At 44.4% G+C, this 23238-nt stretch overlaps 1 protein-coding gene across 1 annotated transcript in view; it reads right to left on the bottom strand.

The window, feature by feature from the left end:
- The window catches only part of col7a1 (collagen, type VII, alpha 1), a 58339-nt gene that overhangs the window by 20943 nt on the left and 14158 nt on the right, over positions 1-23238 (bottom strand). Inside the window, exons 13-82 of the mRNA XM_070957811.1 lie at positions 23058-23174; positions 22621-22767; positions 22344-22469; positions 22080-22226; positions 21720-21842; positions 21288-21554; positions 20974-21117; positions 20751-20882; positions 20386-20532; positions 19753-19890; positions 19514-19663; positions 19291-19427; positions 19068-19194; positions 18794-18937; positions 17710-17879; positions 17511-17549; positions 17320-17346; positions 17182-17226; positions 16893-17012; positions 16738-16809; positions 16608-16643; positions 16480-16533; positions 16264-16338; positions 16043-16156; positions 14645-14671; positions 14492-14545; positions 14324-14395; positions 14183-14242; positions 13420-13455; positions 13294-13338; positions 12331-12366; positions 12177-12221; positions 12022-12057; positions 11845-11880; positions 11680-11712; positions 11512-11583; positions 11332-11391; positions 11101-11136; positions 10939-11019; positions 9936-9971; positions 9718-9762; positions 9558-9629; positions 9373-9417; positions 9249-9284; positions 8885-8926; positions 8616-8696; positions 8421-8456; positions 8259-8294; positions 7882-7962; positions 7730-7765; positions 7055-7126; positions 6860-6904; positions 6463-6498; positions 6237-6272; positions 5596-5700; positions 5438-5503; positions 4959-4994; positions 4832-4867; positions 4689-4736; positions 4544-4579; positions 3305-3430; positions 2911-3120; positions 2791-2826; positions 2630-2674; positions 2402-2518; positions 2237-2308; positions 2073-2117; positions 1268-1303; positions 172-207; positions 33-77 (exon numbers count right to left, since the gene is read on the bottom strand). Of these exons, the coding sequence (XP_070813912.1) occupies positions 33-77; positions 172-207; positions 1268-1303; positions 2073-2117; positions 2237-2308; positions 2402-2518; positions 2630-2674; positions 2791-2826; positions 2911-3120; positions 3305-3430; positions 4544-4579; positions 4689-4736; positions 4832-4867; positions 4959-4994; positions 5438-5503; positions 5596-5700; positions 6237-6272; positions 6463-6498; positions 6860-6904; positions 7055-7126; positions 7730-7765; positions 7882-7962; positions 8259-8294; positions 8421-8456; positions 8616-8696; positions 8885-8926; positions 9249-9284; positions 9373-9417; positions 9558-9629; positions 9718-9762; positions 9936-9971; positions 10939-11019; positions 11101-11136; positions 11332-11391; positions 11512-11583; positions 11680-11712; positions 11845-11880; positions 12022-12057; positions 12177-12221; positions 12331-12366; positions 13294-13338; positions 13420-13455; positions 14183-14242; positions 14324-14395; positions 14492-14545; positions 14645-14671; positions 16043-16156; positions 16264-16338; positions 16480-16533; positions 16608-16643; positions 16738-16809; positions 16893-17012; positions 17182-17226; positions 17320-17346; positions 17511-17549; positions 17710-17879; positions 18794-18937; positions 19068-19194; positions 19291-19427; positions 19514-19663; positions 19753-19890; positions 20386-20532; positions 20751-20882; positions 20974-21117; positions 21288-21554; positions 21720-21842; positions 22080-22226; positions 22344-22469; positions 22621-22767; positions 23058-23174 (5357 nt within the window). The remainder of the gene's footprint in view (positions 1-32; positions 78-171; positions 208-1267; positions 1304-2072; positions 2118-2236; positions 2309-2401; positions 2519-2629; positions 2675-2790; positions 2827-2910; positions 3121-3304; positions 3431-4543; positions 4580-4688; positions 4737-4831; positions 4868-4958; positions 4995-5437; positions 5504-5595; positions 5701-6236; positions 6273-6462; positions 6499-6859; positions 6905-7054; positions 7127-7729; positions 7766-7881; positions 7963-8258; positions 8295-8420; positions 8457-8615; positions 8697-8884; positions 8927-9248; positions 9285-9372; positions 9418-9557; positions 9630-9717; positions 9763-9935; positions 9972-10938; positions 11020-11100; positions 11137-11331; positions 11392-11511; positions 11584-11679; positions 11713-11844; positions 11881-12021; positions 12058-12176; positions 12222-12330; positions 12367-13293; positions 13339-13419; positions 13456-14182; positions 14243-14323; positions 14396-14491; positions 14546-14644; positions 14672-16042; positions 16157-16263; positions 16339-16479; positions 16534-16607; positions 16644-16737; positions 16810-16892; positions 17013-17181; positions 17227-17319; positions 17347-17510; positions 17550-17709; positions 17880-18793; positions 18938-19067; positions 19195-19290; positions 19428-19513; positions 19664-19752; positions 19891-20385; positions 20533-20750; positions 20883-20973; positions 21118-21287; positions 21555-21719; positions 21843-22079; positions 22227-22343; positions 22470-22620; positions 22768-23057; positions 23175-23238) is intronic.

Below are 23238 nucleotides of genomic sequence, written 5' to 3'. Positions count from 1 at the left end.
ACAGGCAGCACAGTCAGATGTAGTTAACTCACCTTTACACCTGATGGACCTGGAAGCCCGTTGGGACCCATGGGGCCCTAATTGAAACACATATGACCAACATGTAAAGTGCTGCTTTCAATAAGAGTCTGTGCATGTGTGTTCATGCTTCACAGTGTGTGTCATGCTTACAGTTGGCCCCCTGATGCCAGGTTCTCCTGGGTTTCCCTGGAAGGAAAATACAAGTCATACACAGCACATTCACATGACAAAACACTCATCACTACACATTTTAAAGGAATATTTTGACATTTAAAAAATCTTATTCATGTCCTTGCTCAGGGTTAGGTGAGAAGACTGATATCACTGCCTGGCAAGCTCACGGTGACGACAAAACTACCACTGCGCACGCCACATATTTCTGAATTAAATATGCTCATACAAACTGAGCCCATAAAAAAGTATATACATTTTTATGTGCCGATAATGGACAACATGGGGTTAACGTAAATGACGCACTGATGTATCACTGAGAGACGTGAGCGTCCACGCAGGTAATGCGAATATACAACAACAAAACATGGACTGACTCACGACAGCAGGTAGGACAATGCAAACAGAGGATCCACAATGTCAACAATGAGACACTCACATGGTAAGCTCTGAAAAATCAGTGCTGTGAGAGGGATAAGCACACAACAGACAGCAGGCACAGCTGCATGCACGATAAGCAGACTCAAGCGCATCGACAGCACAGTACTTTTTGGAGAACACCCAATTTAGTACCCCCCCCACACTATTGTATGTTGGATCTTGGCGAACGCTTCGGCTCAGGATGTCAGCTGACTTCCTTTCATCTCCTCCAACAAATCTGTGGTGTTTTACTCGCCTGAAGTTCAACTTCAAAACTCAACTCGTGAGTTTGACACGGATTCTGTGGGGACAGGTGATCTTGATCAATGTTTCATGATGAACCAATCACGCTCTGACTCTTATCCCAGACCCCGGCTCCTGGAAGGGTGTTTCTAATACAAATGAATTAGGATTAAAATGGTGAAATTTGCCTGGGATGTATGGTGGTGTGTGCACCCTGATGATACTTTGTTCTAGGCTCCTGATGCAGAATCATCTTTAGAACTACTTGTTGTCTAATCTCAAGCCCTCTGCTATCTCTACAGCTTTGGTCCGCTCTCACTTCTCCCTCTTGTGTCTGATACCACAGGGACCAGTTCTCCCAGCCCTCCCTCCTCCAGAGCCCAAGCATGCCAGCCAGCAGCAGAGCACCTACCGGTCTACCTAGAACTCCTGGGAACCCAGGCAGGCCCTGGAGAGGATGAAAGACAGAGGGGGGTGGGGGGCACAGGTGGGTGGAGAACAGTGTTGGAAGAGGGGAAACAAACAACAGAGATAAGGAAAGAGACAGAGAGGAAGTAAGATAGTGAGGTGGTAGCCACACAGCTGCAAAAGGCTGCTGTCTATAGATCTATGAAGCCTCGGCCCAAAAGGGGGAAAGGAGAGCTCCATCAGCTGAGTGCTGCAGCCAACCCAGTGGTTTTCTCTGAAGATCAAGCTCAAGAGAAGGCCCTTTTGCTGGGTCACTGATTACTCACTGGTTGGCCTCGAGGACCAGCGGGCCCTGTGGGGCCCTGCTCCGACATGGAGGGAAGGAAAACAAAAAGTGTGAGGAAGTGCTTAATATCTCTCCTCTCTTTACATCCTGCAGCTGACCGAGCAATCAGAACACACAATACATCCAGATGAAACCTTAATGTGTCCTCTGATGTTTGCTGGAGTTCTGCTGGTTTGATATTTTTAAAAGGTTAAGCAGGTGCATTTTGTGTTTCATGAGCATTAACACTCCAATATGTACATTTATAAAGACAAATACACAATAAGCAACAATATTATCAACACATTATTAAAACTTCTGAAAGAAATATTCATTCAATAGTTACACAAGTGCCTCTAATCCAGGAAAGTCATTACTATAATCATGCCCTCTGTGAAAATGAAAAAAACAAAAAGCACAACAGTCAGTTTCATCTTCACCTTCAGAAGTATAACGTAGCTCAGATCCAGCACTTCACACTTACCGGTTTCCCATCCTGACCAGGTTTTCCTGGTTCTCCTGGTGTTCCCTGAGACGACAGACCACAGATTGCTTCTTATTAAGAAAATGCACAGCAACAACAGTACAGTAAGATCAAATCTGATCTCTCACTTTAGGAGTTTATTATAATACTGTGATCCAGCTCACCTGTGAGCCATCACGGCCTCTGTCTCCAGCCTCTCCTCTGTCTCCTTTGTCACCACGAGGTCCCGCCAAACCCTGAGACACATCAAAAGTAGCTCATTTGTATACAGAAACCCGTGACAGCACATGACTTGACACATGATTGCATGTATTATGTGTGAATCTTACTCGGTCTCCTTTAGGTCCCATCGGTCCTGCAGCACCAGCCTCTCCCTTCTGTCCTGTAACTCCTGGAGGGCCTCGGACCCCAGGCGTACCGATCAGCACTGAGTCAGCAGAGGCTCCCTACAGTACATTCAGAGACAAACGATTATGGACTCCATTCATTGTGTGTCTTATATGAACAAAAGGTTCATGGTTTCACTGCATCAATAACAAGGATGAGAAGGAGTTTACCTTCTGACCTGGGGGGCCGGATGGTCCCATTAGTCCGGGTTTACCCTGGAAATCACATGAAACTCTCAAGTGTGGAAGTGGTTACATAAAACATGGATTTCTCTTCACGACCTGGATGCCTGGAGGACCAAGGTAAATGTCAATGTGACATCAGCACTTACTCCTTCTCCTTTGTCACCTTTCTCTCCACTCGACCCCTGAAAGACAATTACCCATGATATTAGTAGAATCACGTTCAGGAAGATAAAAAAATCATTTGTTTTGCCAACTCTCCTCCTCACCTTCTCTCCTGGTCTTCCAACCTCCCCCAGTTCCCCAGCTCGCCCAGGAACTCCTGGTATTCCAGGCTTGCCTGGCTCTCCAGCAGGCCCTGGGGGTCCCTCAGGCCCTCGCTCTCCAATGGCTCTACCTGGAGGCCCAGGTCCTCCCACAGGTCCTCTCTCCCCTTGGTCCCCTTTTGATCCTCTCTCTCCTGGAAAACCTCGAACACCCTGGTGCACAACAGGAAATGGACAGAAATCAAATATAATGTTTTAAAATTTCAAATTATGCTGATTAGACATTTAACAGATGCTGAAATGTAGTGCTCCATCTGGACTTTCTGTCATCTTACTGGGGGTTTTCAAGTTTTTCATTTTTACAGTAAGCCTCCAGGAAGCTCTTGGCCGTACTTACATCTAAACCAGATTGTCCTCTTTGTCCAGGTTCACCCTTGTCTCCCTTTTCACCTTTCACTGCCTTCTGCACTGTGGGAGCCTGTGGTGTGTCCTTCCTGTCCACAACCACCTTCAGATCAGACACCTGTGTGGAGGGCAGAAAAGGGAAATGTTTGGCAAAAGTTTCCTAACTTTTAGCCACAGGTTCCTGTCTGTGAGTCATTTATATTTTGTCTTTTCAGTTGCTCCAGTCCAGTCCAAAATAGAGATCATTTTAAAATGGATTCGTACATAAACTCTGAAATATATAGTTTCACTGTGAGAAACTGGAGTAGTTTGTCATCTGCAGTGACACTAAATGAGGGTTGTAAACTCCTCCACACTGTCTGGGCTATGTTTATTCTAAGGAGTGACAACTCAGTCACAGACCTACATCAATCTTTAGTGGCACGTCCATGACATCAACCCACACATGCTGCTGTGGTTTTAAACTACTCGCAGTCCTATTTTTATCACGGCCATAAACCGAGCAAATCCCACACTTGACCGTGGCAACTCTGTTAATCCACTTTTACTGGATGAAGACATTTTTATTTTCAAAGTAATTGATCTGTTTGACACAAGAAAAGCAGCTGAGCATGAGTTATTAATACATCTGGAAGCTGTAAATGCATTGATGACATTTGCAAGAAATGATGGACAAAAATAACACTTTGCACGAGTTCCAGGAAATCTTCCATGAGCCAGACAATTCAGCAAGAGACACATCCGCATATCTATGCTAGACTTGCTAATTGCCAATTGCATTTTCCATTAACACCAATGCAAGCCTCTCAAATACTCATTTTTTTCCTGTGTGATGGCTACATGCTAAATTTGAGTTGTACATTCATGTGCATGTATATGTGCAGTTTGCAATGCCATATTTTATGTTTCCATAGTTTTACAAAAAAGGAAAGATCCTAAAGTCCTTCACTCTATTGCGGTTTCATGAGTCCTTATTTCAAGGATCAAATATTAGCTATCTGCTAAGCTAACGTCTACAAAGCAAGAGCAGAATAAACAGACATTTGCATCTCCAAAGTGATTATCAAGCTACAACCTCATCACATTCAAATCCAAAGTAAAGCTGCGTAGCTCTACTGCATTTAATCACGTCCTTACATTACATAAAAAACTGAAAACTAGAAACCTTCCTGCATCTTTAAAGGCACAACAGATTATAGAATCATTAAAATGCAAATCATAATCCACATACCTGAATGCCAAGGCTGGCCAGAGCCTTCTGTACATCCTGGTGAGAGAAATGCACAAAAGTCATTCAACAGAGATGAAGAACATTGACAATAAATGTTTCCACAAGTCACAGTGGAGTCATGACAGGTGATGAGCTGACGCCGTACCACTGCTGTCCCGGGTCTGCCCGGCGCCCCGTCCTCTCCTGGGTCGCCCTGCAAATAGAAAGATATTAAAGTATCAACACAAAATGCATGAAGCCTCACTCATGTGACACTTTCACTAAAACGGGGATGTGAGTTGAACTTACAGCATCACCTTTAGAACCGGTCAGACCTCTCTCCCCCTGGAACAAAGAGGGGTAGAAGTTCAAAAAGCAGAATAAATGGTTACTAATCTAAAGCAAACTGAGATCAATAAAAACAACCACAACTTACTCTGGCTCCCACAGCTCCTGGGATCCCAGGGACGCCCTGAAGGACAGAGCAAGGACAATGATAAAAACATCAACAGATAAGACTGTGGGAGGCCTGCAGCAGCATACAGAGACAGATGGAGATAAAACACACGTCCCTGCTGCTACATGAGGGAGAGCGATGCTGCTGAGGATAACATGACCACACGAGAGCTACACACGGTTTCTGGTTGATGTCTCTGGAAAATTACCTTTTTTATGATGGCATGCAAACAATGAAACACAGTTACATATTTAACATAATTTCATGCAAAGGAACTGTTTTGTGCATTTAATGAACTTCATCTTCCATTAATGTGCAGCAGCCCGTTTAGGTCCATATTATTCCTTGCACTTAAAACTGCAGGAAAAGCAGTAATGTGTGTGTGTTAGACCGTAATATGCATTTAACGAATGTAATGAGAAAAGATGTCTGAATGTTGCAAAGTCATGCACACTCACGGGGGTTCCTGGAGGCCCCTGTGGGCCTGGGATTGGTGCAGCTGGAGCTCCTTTAACATACACAACCTGAGAGTCGGGGACAATGCATAGATTGGCACAAATTAAAAACTATCAGTCCCATTCATGATATGTTTTGACTGCGTGGACATCTACCGCACCTGTCCAGGAGGGCCAATGCTGCCAGGTACTCCAGGAAGCCCTGGAGGCCCAGTGGGTCCTACAGGCCCAGTAAGGCCCCGGTCTCCTTTCAGCCCATCACGGCCCTGGAAAACACATGCGATTACACAACTGAGACACTCTACACAAGGTTACTTCCTCCTGCACTATACTAGAGTGAACTATAAAATCAAAGCAGGTGGCCGCTGCCACCCCTCCACTGATGTTCTAGAGATAATTAATATGAATTTGCACATGAAAACAGCACTCTGACATTTGGCGCCTTTCTGCATTCCTCTCAGAAGTGGCTTCCCCTTAAAGGCTAAGCTTGATCATTAGAGGCTAGTGAATGTATAGAGCTGCTTCTGAGAAGCCTATTGATTCGGCAGTGAGTGAGAGTGTGATGGTAATGTCAATGTCAGATCAAACTACACTTGATAAATACACACTTTAGAGGGAAAGTGATGGGGAGGAAGGAAAGAGGAAGGCTGATGTGTAATACAGCAATGTCAAGGAAAACAGGATCAATACAGGAAGGAGGGGGTGAAACTGGGCAGGTTGAGTCAGACAGGACACAGCAGAGAAATAAATGACACCAAAACACAAAGAGATAATAATATAAAGGAGATTTGGCAAAACTGACATCTCTTCCAGCTCCTCCTGCTTCTCCTTTGTCACCCTGCAGATTAAAGACAACAGAGTCAGATTCACATAAAAAAACAGACATAATAAGCACCACTGTACATGACAACAGAGGAAAAAATGATCTATTTCATAGACTTGTCAGATAAATCTGTTAGAGATCAACATTCTGCTTTTGGTCAAGTTACTTTTCCTGAACTCGCATAAACTGGTGAACAACCACGAACCTTTCTCCCATCTTCACCTGGAACACCGTCCTCACCCTGCAAGTCATAACAAAATGCATTACAGACTCCACAGGAAGCAACTGAGTAATGGCCGGTCCACTGCAGGAGCACTCAGACAATTCAGTGTCATTATGCCAAGACAGCCATTACGCAGCAGACCACAGAATAAACATCTGTACTGCTTTTGATCAGTCAACATCTGGCACAGGAGAGAATATGTCAAGGTTATTGCCAATAAGACAGTGATCGAGAGACAAAGTGAGAGGAAAAAGCAAGCACTACAATCAACATTCACATTCTGACGAAACACAGTCAATATCAAAATCTGTCATGTCTTATTAGAGCATGTCAAATTAAAGATGCTGAAGCATACCGGCTGGGACAAGTAAGGCCTTACCATTTTGCCAGGAGCCCCAGGTTTGCCATCTTCACCTGCTTTACCCTGAAATGTAACAGCAAGGCTGATAAGACACAACCATGTAAATGTGGTCGAAAACAGACTGAGATATAAAACAACAAACGGATTCGACTCATGAAGAGATACGTAGATACAAAAATAAAAGTTTGTGTGTGGGTGTGTGAGTGTACTCACAGGTGTCCCTGGAGTGCCTGGAGGCCCGACAGGCCCTGGGGGGCCCTGTTCCCCTCTGAGTCCTGATAGACCCTGGTAAATGAAATCAGCACACATCACAGTGAATGGCTTAATCAGGCTAAATACCTGCTAATATCTGGTATTGTGAAAGGTTAGGATGTGTAGTCTCGTCATGTTAAAGTGTAATAACACTTGAATGTTTTCCACTTGTACATCTCAGAAAATTAAATGTGCATAAGATTGCACACCACAGAAACATACAGCAGCAGCAGTCATGGAGCTGTCATCTGTCCGTCTGCCCCTTAAAATAGCATCGAGGCTCTTTCACTAAACTTTCAGCTGAGCAGTTGTGGACTTTCTGAATCATTATTATGGTCAATATTACATAATAATCTGCTGTGAAACTGGACTGGGAACATCTCTTCCCTACAGTCGCCTTATGCAACTGGCCACAGGAGTGAGGGCTGTATATTAACGCCTCCACAGTGCCCCCTGCAGCACGCACACCTAAAGTGCACAGTGAGAAGACGCGTTCACTGACAATGTGTTAAACACAGAATTTGGGTGATATGATCGATATAATATTGAATAACTTCAAACAACTTACTAAATATATACAGTACAAATCTGATAATTGATTGAATTCAACTGCATTTTTCAAACAAGGAACCTCACATCTCTGCCAGGATCGCCCGGTTTCCCAGGATCACCCTGTAACACAAGGAAAAATAAACAGTGTATCAGCTACACACATATTCACCACCCAGCGAGGCTCTACATACAATGTGTTTTACAGTTTGGTGAAAAGACGGCATAAACTGAAGTACCCTCTGACCAGGTGGTCCAGATGAACCTGGTTTACCATCAAGACCAGGGCGTCCATCTAACCCGGACGCTCCCCTTTCTCCCTGATCACACAGAGGTTTGAGGTTAGAGAACATTACATTACATCCTGAAACAGTGAGAGAACAGCTTAAGTGGCTCAGTTCAGCTTTTGGCCATGAAGCTTTCTGCCAGGCCCTCTGCACCTCATCCCGCTGAGAATCTATTACAAAGGGAAACAGAATCCAGACGAACGAAGGACAGCGAGATCTGCCGCTCACCTCACCAGACAGCAGAAAATACTTCACTCCTCACTACTGATAAAAGTAAATGTGTCAGCAGGTGAGAATGTGAGTAGCAGTCACACAGATTGATTTCAAACCTTCTCTCCAGGCGCTCCTCTCTCTCCTGAGTCACCCTGCAAATATAAAATATGAAATATATTACAAGTGAAAGTGATGTAAAGGCACAAATGATTCACATATTTTCAGATTTCTAGTTATGAGAACTGAAGTAGAGGAACAGTGTCAGCATGCAAACTCACCCTTGTGCCTGCAGGCCCCCGTTGGCCCTCAGGGCCCTTCAGAGACAGCATGGGAAGAACAAGAAGTCACAGAGGATCATTAGTCACGCATACAAAATCAACAGGGAGAGGTGTCAGTGCATACAGATGCATATACAGTGGTTTATCAGATGCTCACAGAGCCATGTTTCAATTGCAAGAATGAGGCAAACTCACTCGTAGGCCGGGGGCTCCGGGAGTCCCTGCTTCGCCTTTCTGACCTTTGGCGCCGTTCTCTCCTGGGTCACCAATGTCGCCCTGAGGATCACAATGACGCAAGTTGTTTTAGCTGTCCTACTTTTTTTTTTTTTACCCAGTTAACATTCAGTTAATCATGTCATCGTGGTTTTATTCAGAGTTTTGCCATCGTGTGTCTGCAGGAACTAAAACAGCCACAAGAAGACTGGATTTGGGAGGAGCAGCACAAGCTCTGCACGGGTTCATACCTTCTCTCCTCTCTCTCCTTTTAGCTGGGCCTGGATGTCAGCCTGTTAAAGAGAACAGAGACAAATGCATGTGATGTCAACACTGGGTTCAACTGGGCTGTTGGAAGTACATTCAATGGTAAGATGATGCAGAACATTATGAAGTCTAGATCTGCCAATGTCCCCTAAGTCACTACAATGAGAAACCTTCTCAAAATAATGAGTTAGTATCTCAAAATAACAACTTAGTGTCTCAAAATAATGAGAAACCTTCTCATTATGAGGCAGAAATGGGGCTTCAGATGCTGCAGTGTTCTGAAGTCTAGTTTAAGTATCATTATGGTTCATTTTGTTTTAAACCCACAGTACAATGTGACACACTCACCATTTTTCCTGGTGGTCCTGGAGGCCCCTGAGGTCCCTTGACGAAGAGAGTGGAAATATGTGAATCCACTACATTTGACACAAAGCTATAGAAGCACTTTGTAAAAATAAAGCAAACAACAAACCAGATCTCCTTTTTCTCCTCTGGGCCCCACAGGTCCAGGGCTGCCCTGTGATCGAACACAGATCAATAAAGATACTGAGCAGATGACCTTCGTCACTGTTTCTTCTCTCAAGGCCTCGGTCAAACAGCACGAGAGCATTGTGACAAGCTAACTCATGCATCATGGTACATAAATGTGTGTCTCACATTTCGTCCGTGCTCTCCTGGGTCTCCTATGTCTCCTTTCTCTCCTGGTCGCCCCGATTGACCAGCCAGTCCCTGAGGGGAGGAGGGGTCAATAAAACGTCTGTTAACTGAACTTTGCATTGATGCTCTTTTGTACTTTCAGAGTGCAAACTCGTCCTACCCTCAGCCCTCTTTCTCCCGGCTTCCCTGGAAGGCCAGACTCCCCCTGATGAAACATAAGATGAAAAGCCAGTTGCAGTTACATAGACACACACACACACACACACACACACACACACACACACACACACACACACACACACACACACACACACACACACGTACGTTCAATAATGAGAGTGGATGTTAGCAAGAACAAGAGGGAGAGACCATACTTACAGGTGTGCCTTCGTCGCCCTTCTCTCCTCTCGGCCCCTGTGTAATATACGTATAAATAATTCATTGATTTTAACTGGGTGGAAATCTTAGTGGCAAGACATTTCAAAATCTACAACATCAACTAGTACAGAGGACATGGGTATAAAAAATACACTGTTAGACTGCATGCGAGTATACTTTACCTCTAAAACGGCATCATTAGAGATGCATGTTGGAAGGAACAGAAGAAAGCTTAACAGGCGGTCTGATCTTTGACATCAACACTGAGAGCCACATGCAATGACAGTAACTGCTTGACTCTGTTTTACAGCGGCAGAATGTAACATTGATTGTAGTATAAAACCAGTAAAAGCTTCCTACAAGGACTGGGATATATGGTTGATACCATGACGAGGATACTTGTACAGATGTTTCTAATTCTAATCATCAAAACAGTCCAAAGCAGCAATGCACAATATGAATGTATTGCAGCAGATTCTTACCTGCTTCTTATGGCTGTTACTGATAAAAAAAAACAATAATATCACATTTTTGTGTTTTAAAAAGAAACTCATAACCTGTAGTTTATGCACACCTGACGGTAAGAAAGACTAAGATGGAGTGAGCAAAGATGGATGATTTAATATTCCATATTTCTGACCTAGCAGAACTGACATTACTGACTTTATTATTATCGGCTGGTACTTTATCAGCCTGGTGATTTATCGCGCAACCCCAGTCCAAAGAAAAGCTGGAACACAGCAATTAGTAAATTATCAAAATAGCTGCCTCTTAATTTTCTCTTGATTTACTAATTCAGCTCTAAAGCTCATACCATCACACTAACATTCAGCTTCAAGCTGTTAAATAATAACATTTAACAAGCACCCTACTGACTGCTGAATGTACAGAAAGCAAACAACAAGTGAACCATGAAGGTGAGGAGAGAAGGTTCTGCTGAAGAGTGAACTGTGTTATTTTTCACAGTTACAACATGCAGCTCCATCCCATACACCTCTCTGACCTCTTTCCCAGCAAGACCAGGCTTTCCTGGGATTCCTGGCCGCCCATCCTCGCCCCTGTCTCCTGGTTCACCTGGGTTTCCCTAAAGGACAGAAACAAAACCAGTTCAAGCAACAAACAAACAAACAAACAGAGAAACAGAAAAATGTAGCAGGCCTCTCACCTTGGCACCCGGCCTTCCACTGATGCCAGGAAGTCCCTGAGGGAAGAGCACATGTTTTATGCATTCTCCATTTTAGGGGCACGACTTACACTGACGGTCGGCACAGGGGAATGTTTCATGAATAATGGATGCTATCGGCAGGAACATATATCACAGCAGCTGTAAACGTTATGATTGTGTCATTTGTTGTTCTGATGAAGAAGCGCTATGATGACTCCGGCATGAACTCACTCGCTCTCCCGGCTCTCCTTTAGCCCCAAGAACACCTGACCCTCCTGACCCTGGAGACCCCTTGCAAAATGACAAGAAAAGGAAATGTCATTTAGGATAGAGGCCAGATTGTAAGTCCACCTCATATGCAAACAAGATGATACTGTCCAGAGCATCATCATCATCCCCCCAATAGCTCACTTTCTCTCCTCTCAGTCCTGGCTCTCCTCTTGCTCCCTTCGCGCCCTCAGGACCAGTCAGGCCTTGCTCTCCCTGTGGGAGAAAACAAAGGAGAGTGAAGGATGATGTGAGTGAGCAGCTCGTTGTGTCAAAATGTAAACTCAACAAGGACACAACGTGATAGCTCACCTGTTCCCCTTTCTTCCCTGGCACACCCTGAATCTGCATGAATAATACAGCAAAGACTCATCATCACAGACAAAAGCTGTCATGGGGATTAAGTGATTTTCCCAAATGAAAGGAAAGATAAATTATTATATGTCATGATTTTTTTTTTCATATCTGATAACTCACACTCCTGCCGGGCTCCCCTCGTGCCCCCTCGTTTCCCTGGGAACAGACAGGTTGACCTGTTCTTTCATCTTTGCTTGGAAATTCATTACATCAGATTATGAAATGCTCTGCGATGGAATCACGTTCCCATTGACCTGCTGCTTCTCATATGATCACACCTAATTGAATCAGTCTCACCTTTTCTCCTGCTGGTCCACTGGGCCCCGGTAAACCCTGATGACAAATGCAAAGACTCATTCAGGAGACTCGCTGTGAATTTGAACAGTCAGACCATGCGGCAAAAAGGCACACTGATGTCATTAGCCAATACTACATGGCAGCCTGTCACTCACTCTCAAACCCGGTGTCCCTGGCAGGCCTGGCTTCCCTGAGTCCCCCTGAGAGATAACATTATTCAGATAACAGCACAAAATCCCACTAAAAGGAGAAGATATCAGGAGTTGAATTCATTTCAATTAAAAGCCAATCCAGCACTGCTGAACTCACTCTCTCCCCAGTTTCACCGGCTGGTCCTCTCTCCCCCTGTAAAGAGACACGTCTCCAGATTCACTGATTGTTTTCTGGGAATCGACCTTTATCAACACATGCATTCGCAGACATGATCTCGGTGCACACACTGTACATGGTGTAACTTTTAAAATGGTCATAGTGTAAATATGCTGCACTTGCTTTGGGCAGTTAGTTTTAGTTCTTATCTGCAAATAACCTTTTACTGCATGTGTGGAATTTCAAGGGATCTTGAAAAATTATTTTCTGATGCAAAAGAGGCTGAATTTATCAGCCATCACCACAGCTGTCTGCTGATTGTTTTGCAGGGACAGATATCCCTCTGATCAATAAAACAAAAAGGAAATTGGGACAGTAAGAGTCTTAAAGCATTAAAGCTGCTTTTGAGTTCAGGTACAAAGAACTTCCATGCAGCATTTTTTTATTAAACCTTCTCCATCCTTTTCTAACCAACATTTTTTAACAAACTTTTCAGATCTATGCAAGCAGACTCTCCCACACATACAGGCTACATTTACACTTAGAGAAAACGCATATGTTTTCATGCAGTTTGGCCTCTTGAGTTTTTTTCGAGGAAAACAATCATTTTTAAAAACTCTGGCCAAAGTGGAGATTTCTGAAAACGCCGGTTATGTGTTGGTGTGTAAACTGGGTTAAACAGCGTTTTAGGTTCCGAAACATCACAACATGCGACTGAAAATACTTCATGTTTACACTCGCGCCCATAGGTTTGGCAAAGTTATGATGGTGCTCGACGGCGTATTTATCTGGGTTCATGTAAATGACAACATTTTTGAAAACGATGTTGTGTGCACAATGTTACTTTTGAAAATGGAGGGGCTAAAATATCCGTTTTCCAAAATACCCTGCTACATGTAAACGTAGCCACAGACACAGATGTGCACATGCTTGACTGATTCACTCTCATATCATGTAACTCACCCGGTCTCCCTGTGATCCCGGCTCACCTGCCTGTCCTCGGTCACCCTATCAGAACAGACAGAGAGGCGAGGTCACTCCTCTATCTACACTTCACAGCACGAGAAATATTCCTTACCTTTATCTTACCTTGCTACCAATTTCTCCTGGAGGCCCGCGGGGACCCTGAAAGACATGAGAGAAATGCTTGAACATAATTGTATTAAGGGGTTTTCGTTTTAGTCCTGTTTATTTACAACCCTGACTGTAAAATAGTCATAAATAACTAAAATTATCGCCTCAGGGTTGTTCGCCAAGCAGTCAAACTGCATTTACATCCATGTTCTGTCCAGACAGTAGAGAAGACTTTGAAGGAATCTAATAAAAAAGTATTCAGTGTTTTATTGGTGAAATGGAAGTTATCACTATATTGACATGTATGATGTCAATATAGTGTCCAGTGAGAAACATGAGGTCTTCACTTACAGACTATTTTTCTGAAGGAGTTCAGAGGACTGATGGAGCAACAATCACCTGAAGCTCAATATCAGCAGAACCAATGAGCTTGTGGTGAACTACAGCGCTTCACATTTGGAAAGATCTAAACAATTATTATGACATACATTCTGAAATTTTATTTATGTATTTATTTTCTGAATGTAATGGCAATTACTATCATCCTTAATTCATCGTTCAATTGCAAACATGTTGTAACGGCATATTCACAAAGAATCCTGCAAAGTGTGATTGTATTTTGTCTATAGGTGGCGCTAGAGCATCATAATGAATTCAGTGACTACAACATAAGTCTCAGGTCGCAGCTCCATTACTGTGTGACAGATCTGGATCCAGATGCAGATCAGAATATTTTGAAATTGTGATGGTGTGATTTATCATCATGACATCAACCTACCCTGTCCCCAGGCTCTCCTTGCCTGCCTGGAGGTCCAGGAGGCCCATCAGAACCGTCGCCCTGGAAAACATGAAAATCATTTTTCTGAGATAAACACGTCACATGCTCAACCACTCACACACGGAATCAATCTGCAGCTACCTTGTCTCCTTTGCTACCCTGTGGTCCTGTTGGCCCGCTGGGGCCCGAAGGCCCTGGAAGTCCTGTAGCACCCTGATAATAGAAATGCAATGAGTAAACGCAAGAATACATCCCCCCGCACAGAGTTCATCTGCAAACCAAACATTGCCAGTGATTGACAGCGCTTACTGGGGAGCCCTTCTCGCCCTTCACGGCCACCCCGCTGCCGACTCCTGGAGGTCCCTGCCAGCAAAGAGAGATAAGAGCTGAGAATCATTATGCTTGTGTGCTCCTCGGGACATTTCTGCAGTGAGAGGACAAGCTGGCGATGATGTGACTCACCCTCTCTCCTGAGCTGCCCTTCTCTCCCTGCAGAAAGAGGCAGAAACAAAGAGAGGAGAGGACGCTGAATAATGTTGTTAGGGAAAGATTCTCTGTGATAACCTACACAATAATCTACACACATACACAAACAGCCCACAGCTCCATATAGAATTCCAACGTTAAGGAAAACTGATCGATGACAACACACGACCAGAAGGAAAACTAAGTGACTGTAACAAAACAAATATGTGATCGGTCATTCTTTTTAGTTCACAGGAGGCCGCTGTTTCATCAGGATGAGGAATTAAAATCTCTGTAAAGCTCATTTGCTCAGACTGAGAATCAATAATTCTAAATAGTGGGATTCATGTGAGTCTTCACAGATATGTAGTCGAAATGCCATCAGCATCTGTGTCAACTATCAGACATCAAAACTGTTTTTTGGATGCACTAAAAAAAACAAAGAATTAAAATCTTTAACATCTCTTGAAAAAAATGTCAAATTAAAATCATACATTTATTATCATGTTGTGTAACAAAAAAATGCCTCTCACACACAATACATGCTGGAGCCTCCACTGAATAAAAGATTTAAGTGGCTCAATGCTGCCACCATGTGCATTAGTGTGACAATAACAGTTTCGTCTTAGAGCAGTGGTTCGAGCAACAAGACAGTTAGGATTCATTTACACCTCTAAAAAAACGCCCCCAGAAAACTGAGGCTGCTTTTTGAAATATATTATGTGGAAATCTAAATGAGAGAAGGCACTAAGTAATTCTGTGCTTTTATCAGAGATTCAACATTGCATCTGTTATGACAATAAGCTGCCACAAGTTACACAATAAAGTTATAGATGGCAAACTGATTTTTAAAGCATTGGCTGAGTTTAAAACAACCAACAGAATTTTCGATGTCTTGAGACTATAAAATGTTTTCTTATAAATGTCTGTGAGCTGAGTTTAAGCTGAAAAGGAAATTTGCTTGTTTTTAGCACCAAACAGTGAAAAACTATTTCATTAATGTCATTTCTAGTAAGTATCATTACACTGGAGATCTGACCACAGCACACTAGTGTTTACCAAGTCAGCTGCTCCAGATGTCACTCCAAAGCACCAAAGTGAAATGAAAGATGTTTCAAAGACAGCTTGTGTTTTGATTGTGAGTTTTGATTTGTTGCCTGCAGAACGTCTGCAAATCGAGTGACTAATTTAACCTCAGTTAAGGTGTGAGCAAATGGTCTGTGTTACTTTCAGTCAATCAGTATCAGTATTTGAGTAAAATAAATACTACATTTACTTTCTGAAGTCCTATTCACACTGCAGGCATGAGGTCCCCTGGTCCTCATGTGATTCCAGTCCAGTGTAAATAGGGCTTAAATTGAATGACATGGAGAGAAGCAGCAGGAGGAAGCTAACCTTGATGGAGAGTCCAGGTGTTCCTGGTAGACCTGGGCGACCATCTTGACCTGGTGTCCCCGGAATTCCAGGTGCACCTTTGGCCCCGTCGCTGCCTGGCCGACCTGGAGTACCCTTAGTCCACAACACAAACACTGGTTTGTATACAGGAATGACTTGGGACCTCCAAAACAACTCGGTCACTGTTTAAGAACATTCAGCTTTCCACGGTTGTTTCTTACCGGTATTCCTGGGATACCTGACTCTCCTTTCCTCCCTGGAAGACCCCCTCCAGACAACGTTGAGCCTGGTTCACCCTAAGGCATCAGCAAAGCACCGTGAACTCACACACACGGACACACACACACCGCTTGTTCTCTTTTTCAAACTGGCACAAAGAAACTGTAAACACCTGTGAGGTGGGTTAGGAAAAGGTCAGAAATGACCGCTCAGCTCACCCTTTCACCTTTGCTGCCCTTCGGCCCTTGTTGGCCCGTTACACCTTGTTCACCCTAAAACAACAGCAAACCATTTAGGAGGCACTTAACTTGATATTCCACAGGTCAGGAGAAGGAGGGTTACTCACTGGGTCTCCTCTGATGCCAGGTAGGCCCTGTGACCCCTGCAAACACAAAACCGTCATTTTGTCACCTCTGTTTTAATATGGAAACATCAACACATCCAACGGGTCTGTGGGTGGTGGCTCCTCTACTCACCGGGACTCCTGCGCTTCCGGGAGAACCTGGTCGTCCTGGCAACCCTGGATTTCCATCAATGCCAGGAAAACCCTGAACAGAAAACAAACAACTTGTTACTTCGGTCCTAATTAGGCATGTTTGTATAGTTCTGGTCTGACCTTAGATGTACTCACTCTCTCCCCCTTTTCTCCTTTCACCCGCCCCGAGGGGTCAACAGGGATAGTTTGGCCTGGTGGGCCTTGGCGACCTTCAGGCCCTCTGGGGCCCTCCCTCCCAGGCAAACCATCACGACCCTACACACACACACACACACACACACACACACACACACACACACACACACACACACACACACACACACACACACACACACACACACACACATATATTAGTATAGACAATCCATATCATTTTGCACAATCAGTGTATTGCAGTATAGATGAATGTTAGCGGATGACTCACAGGCTCTCCCTTGCGTCCTTCTGCACCATCTCTGCCTCGGTCGCCCTGTGGAGTCAAACAAAGGATGCCACCATAACAGCCGAAAATACAAATTACAACAAGAGCGGTAAAACATTTGAGCAACTTTGTGCACTGTACCGTCTCTCCACGATCTCCCTTCTCACCCTAAAGGAAATGGGAAAGTTTAAACTTAGAGATCATTCAGTACCGGGAGAAGGCAAGAGAAGAGCAGGAATAAAATGTGATGGATGTTTCTGTCAGTTATCAAATCTACAGTACATTCATCAATGCTGGACCTGAGTCTTTAATACAATTAGAGATTCATTTACCTTTGGGCACTGAAAACACCGGTCTGGTCCTGGACCTCCCTGAACAAAACATGGACAGAAACATCAGGCTGAGATAAGAGGTGTTCGTCTTATATCCTCCTTTATTTCATTAATTCCAATACTCCATCCTATTTCTGTTTGCATGATAGCTAAAATCTGTTCAAGCAGAAAAAACATCTAAGGTCTTTGTTATTCTTACCTCTGATATTCTGGCAATACCACAGAGCAAGTTTGCCAGATCAGTATGCACAGAGTCCAGCTGTGCTGCATCACGGGCATACAGGATGTTCTGGGTGCTGCCATCCGTCACCGCCCGACGGAGCTCCTCAGTATCTGCCTGGTCCATGCCCACTGCTAACACTGTCACACCTGGCAGACACACCAACATATTTGTCTCTTTTTGGATTTGTACTTGTAGTTTTTGCCTGAAATGGCTTAGATGTAACCCTACACCTTTGCTTTCAGTTACTATGTGCGGATCAAAATCGACTCCACCTCTATGCTGCTCGCCTACAGCTTGAGTATACCTGCTCACCCTCAACTCTGCTCATCAAACACACAAAACCCCTGCTTGTTTTCTGTCTAACGAGCTTATGTATACTGCACAATGTAAGCAGTCATATGGGAATAATTTAACTATACATGTAAGAAGAACAAGTAGAAGAAGAAGAAGGAGAGGAGGGAGAAGAAGGAAGAAGGAAAGGAGAGGGAAGAAGAACAAGGAGAAGGAAGCAAGAAGGAAGAACACGAAGGAAGAAGAAAAAGAAAAGAAAAATGGAAAGAAGTAGAAGGAGGAGAAGGAAGAAGAAAAGAAGAGGAAGAAATAACAATAATAATAATGATAAGGAATAAGGAAGGAGAAGAAGAAGGGGACGAAGTAGGAGGAGGAGGAGGAAGAAGAAATGAAAATGAAAATGAAAATGAAAATAATAATAATAATAATAATAATAATAATAATAATAATAATAATGATAACTGTACAGGGTTGCCTACAAGTGGGTGTATCAGAATGATAATGTACTTTATGTATAACTCTCTTACAACGCGTTTGGTTCCTTTGCTCTGTGACGTCTGAAACCCTGGCTGTCTATATCTGTCACAGAGCCATGTGACTTGAGACGGTTTTCAGTTCAGCATTCTTTTTAGAACGACTTCTGTGGCTGAAATCCTGGAACTGAATTAGTTACTAGATGCAACCACCTACAGTGATCTAGTAGGTTAAGATAGCAGGTTTCGCTCGCAGGTGAATGCAGTGTGACTGCTTGTTGTTCTGCTCTGCACACCTGTTGCCCTGAGGCCGCTGGCTGCGAGGGTCAGGTTGTCAGCTGATTTTTTGTCAGCAATGATGACAACAGCACCGGGGACCGTCGGTCTCCGTCCAGCTGTCTGAGCCAGGAGATACTGCCTGGTGAATGTCACAGCCTCACCTGCAGAGGGAGACAGACAACAGAGACACACAGACACACACACATGCTGAGCAGCTGCAGAGAAGAAGCTCAGTGAGTGCAGGAAAGGACAACACCAGGAATGACATCTATCCCAGAGAATAGAACTGACCAATGTTATTCCCTGGGCTCTCATCAAAGGGGGTGGACTGGATCTCTTGAAGAAGCGTGTCTGATCTGCCATGGCGATTAAGCAGGAACCATATTTTGGGTCTGTAACCGTACACTACAACTCCCATCTGAAAAAGGCAGAAAATAATCAAACTGCTGGCAGCACAAAATTAAAACGTACCCTGCAATGCCCTGTTTTGAGACTTATTCTTCAAGAGCAGTACCTGCGAGTCACGGGCTCCGATGGTGCGGAGTGACTCTGCTGCACGAGTGAGGAGCTGCCGCAAAGGTCTTGCGAGGCTGACCCGATCAGTAGATGCCGGCACCAGAAACACCACATCCAGACGCCCACCCACACACACTGTGGAGAGAAGTTTGTAGGGGTAAGGTACCAAAAGGTGTATATACTGTAGGTATGGCAAGTGTATGGCAGTGCTGGTGTGTTACCAGTGTGTTCATCTACAGAGCTCTCTGCGCCCAATCCACTTGCAAAGGTGGGCTGCACGGTAAAGCGATATAGACGGCCCAGACGTAGCCCAGTCACCTGGTAAGAGGTGGACGCAGCAGGGAGCGTGACAGACAAGCCTCGACTAGCATCTGAGAAACATGAGCGGTTAAAATGGCAGGACTGTCGAACAGGCACATAAGACGAAATCACTTATAACGAGTATAATGATATGTTTCACCTGACACATCTCGCCAGCGTAGAATATATCCTGTGGCACCTGGTAGTGGATTCCAGCCAAGCTGCACAGAACTCTGGGTAACCTCCGCCACTCGTAAAGTTGTGGTAGGTAGTGAGGGAGGGGGGGTGTAGACACCAGCTATATACACAGAAAACTAAGATTTTGTATGTGGTTCCAAATGAAACTATTACACACTAGAAAGACAGTATTCCCATAACCTCATCAGCATCGAGTTCAAAGGCTTTCCAGTGACTTTGAAGGCGTTACTGCTGGGTTTTAAAGTAAGACTTTAGACAAGATATTACTGAGGCCTACCACGTATAATGCAGCTTATTTTACTGTATTCATCATTAGTGAACTACACTGCAAAAAGTGAAATCTGAGTAAGATGAAATATTTTAAGTCAAGGCAATATGTGCTTGTTTTTTTTCTTGACAAGATACACTGAGTTGAGTTTTTGTAGTGTACATTTTAATCATAAACATAAAGTACTGTTAATCTATCATTCTTTAAGAGGACGTTTGAGGCTTTAAGTCTATCATACATTTTGTCAATCTACATACCTTCAAGGGTTATAAAAGAAACTTGTGGAAACTTTGAAATAATGTCTGAAAACAGGAAGACAGGACTCACGCGTGGTGACTCTGACAGACACAGGGGTTCCCTCTCTGTTTTGCACTAAAGCCATGACCTGCACCTCATACTGGGCGCCGGGGTCCAACCGGTCTAAATCCACAGCAGTCACATCTCCCCCCACCAGCTGACTCCTCTCTTCACCGCCTACAGCAGCACAGAGGTGCAACAGTGAGAAGTGCAACACAGACTGACTGTATTATAACATCCATCACAGAACAAGCAGCTTATTTCTCATCAAAGTCAAGCTTGAACACTGCATGCATATTTTTAGGGTAACTTGAGGCTTTGAAAGGAGCTTTCATTATTGCTCTAAGATGTGAGATGTATGAAACTACTGCGAAAAGAACCAGCGACAGATCTACCATCCATTCTTCTCCAAGACACACGATAAGCCGTCGCTCCCTGCACACCAACCCAAGTGACGCGGACAACCTCCCCACGGGTCTCCTGGACTTGCAGTGATGTCACCGTCCCAACCACAGACCGATCTGACTCTGAAGGTCAGGACAGGACACAATCAGTTCCCTGTCCTTCTTCAGCCCATTCTCCCCCAAACGACATGCCGGACAACAGCAATAAAGGTACCTGTTCTGATAACCAGAGTGGAAGGACTTCCCTCTCGAGAGCCAATCAGTGAAGAAATTAACACTCTGTAGGACGAATCTGACTTAAGTCCATCAATGGTGTACGAAGAGACATCAGCAGGCACGTTACGTGTTGTTTCAGTTCCTGCACCAACAAAACATGAATGAAATAAAGCATTGTGTCTTTCTACCACTACGGATGTGAGGATAGAAGTCAGACAGATCACTCACTCACTACTCATTATACTGCCCTGTTACGCATTTGGATGTGCCTCGTCTGTAAAATACTGAGGATTAACCCTAAACATTACTCACCATCGTCACCACGCCACGTTATCTTATAGCCAGTAGCCCTGCTGGATGGTAACCACGTAATGCGTATCCTCTGAGACGTGACATCGACGACGCGAAAGCCAGACACCGATCCTCCGTGGGGATTGGTGCGAGAGGACAGTGTGACCACTTCTCCAACGCGCTGATCGACCACAGCTGCGACACCAATTACCAGCGCCTCATCTGGCTGCAGGCCGTCTATGGTGAAGGTCGTGGCCTCCGCCCCGAGAAGACGGGACTGCTCCGCACCTGCAAGGCAGAGATAAGGAAATACAACATCCTGCAAATAAAAACTGACAAAGTCAAAACAAAGAGAGAAGTGAAGACAGGGCTTTTGCTCTTCAATTTGGTGTAAAAGAAGAACACAGTAATACAGGATTCAAAATGCAAAACTCAAAAACACATAACACTTACTGTTGCCTTGTCTCCAAGTAACCCTGTACCCGGTAGCCCCAGTAACACCCGCCCAGGCGATTCGGATTCTCCGACTGTTTGCGTTTGTAACCCTGAGGTTAGTCACGCTGCCAATGCCTTGCTCTGAAATGAAGGGCACACAGGGCCTCATGTGGCAAAAATCAATGTGAAAAGAAAGCGAGAATGATTCGTACGGCAACAAGAGGGACAAAGAAAAGGGTGAACACCAAGAAGTCCAACCAAGGCAAAGGACATAGAGTATGTCAACACTGACACTGCACACATAACATGCTCATACAGTATCTGTGAACGCCATTTAGAAGGATCACAGTCACAATCACGAGTCACTGCTCTGCCCACCTGGTTTGATGTAGACAGTAACTGGGTCTCCTTCATTTTCTCCCACCAGCGCTGTCACACTGACACCGTAGGACACTCCCACTGTCAGGTCCCTGAGGTCAAGGGTCGTCTGGTTTCCAGGGACGATCCGGATTTCCTCTGTTCCCGCTGACGTGACAGGAAACACACACAGACACCACTTTCACAAGCAAGTTTTCCCTCATAGTAAAAGCAGTAAAATAACACAATCCACAACGAAATACTGAATAAAATCAGTGAGCGTGCCTTCTGTGTTCAGGATAATGATGCGGTACTGTGTGGCCCCGGCTACACCCGTCCAGCCCAGTCTGACAGTACTGCCCAGAGACTCCACAACTCTCAGGTTGGACACTCTCCCCACAGGCTGTTCCTCTGCAACACCGGACCATTAGGACACGCATCAAACTTTTTAACAGTGATGTCGACATTAAAATATATTCAGAAATTCGACCCCAGCACATTTATGACCCATAATAAATCATTCCAAATTCAGAGTGTAGTGCCACCTGGCTGAGTGACTGACCTCTGGATGTAGTGGACACAGGTGTGGCCTCCTCACGACCTTCGAACAGGGTGTACAGGGTGATGATATATTCTGTGTTGGGCTGAAGGCCTGTTAGCTCGTAGCTGGCAGTGCTTTTAGGAAAGGACAGGCTCTGGATGCGGCCTCCTGGGGACAAGAAGAGAGGATTTATGTTCACTACACCTTGACTCTTAGCTTATACTTCTTACTACCTTGCAACTTAAAAGTGGAGCTGGCATTGAATACATTGTGAGGTTGTATGTTTGTCAAATCCCGTAAATCATCATAACACACTACACATCCCATTACTGTAACACAAGCAAGATCAATTCAAATCAAAGCAGTACATATCATTACATATCCTAATCATTTCTTGTGCTCTTGTCCGTGTTCTTAGTGCAAACAGAGCACACATGGACAGGTGAACGTTCTCTGACCTTCCCCCTCCCTCCACTCCAGGCGGTACCCTCGAGAGGACTGAATGATTCTCCAGGTGAGGCGAATAGAGGAGGGGCCAGTGGTAGCTGCTCTGAGGACCTGCTGCTCCTGACGCTCTGAGGGAAAAACACATTACGTAATATGACTGTAATTATGTAATATGCCAAAAGCAAAGCTCGA

The sequence above is a fragment of the Chaetodon trifascialis genome, chromosome 3 (assembly GCF_039877785.1).
Source record: "Chaetodon trifascialis isolate fChaTrf1 chromosome 3, fChaTrf1.hap1, whole genome shotgun sequence".
NCBI classification, from domain to species: domain Eukaryota; kingdom Metazoa; phylum Chordata; class Actinopteri; order Chaetodontiformes; family Chaetodontidae; genus Chaetodon; species Chaetodon trifascialis.
This window is presented reverse-complemented; position numbering and strand designations above follow the sequence as displayed.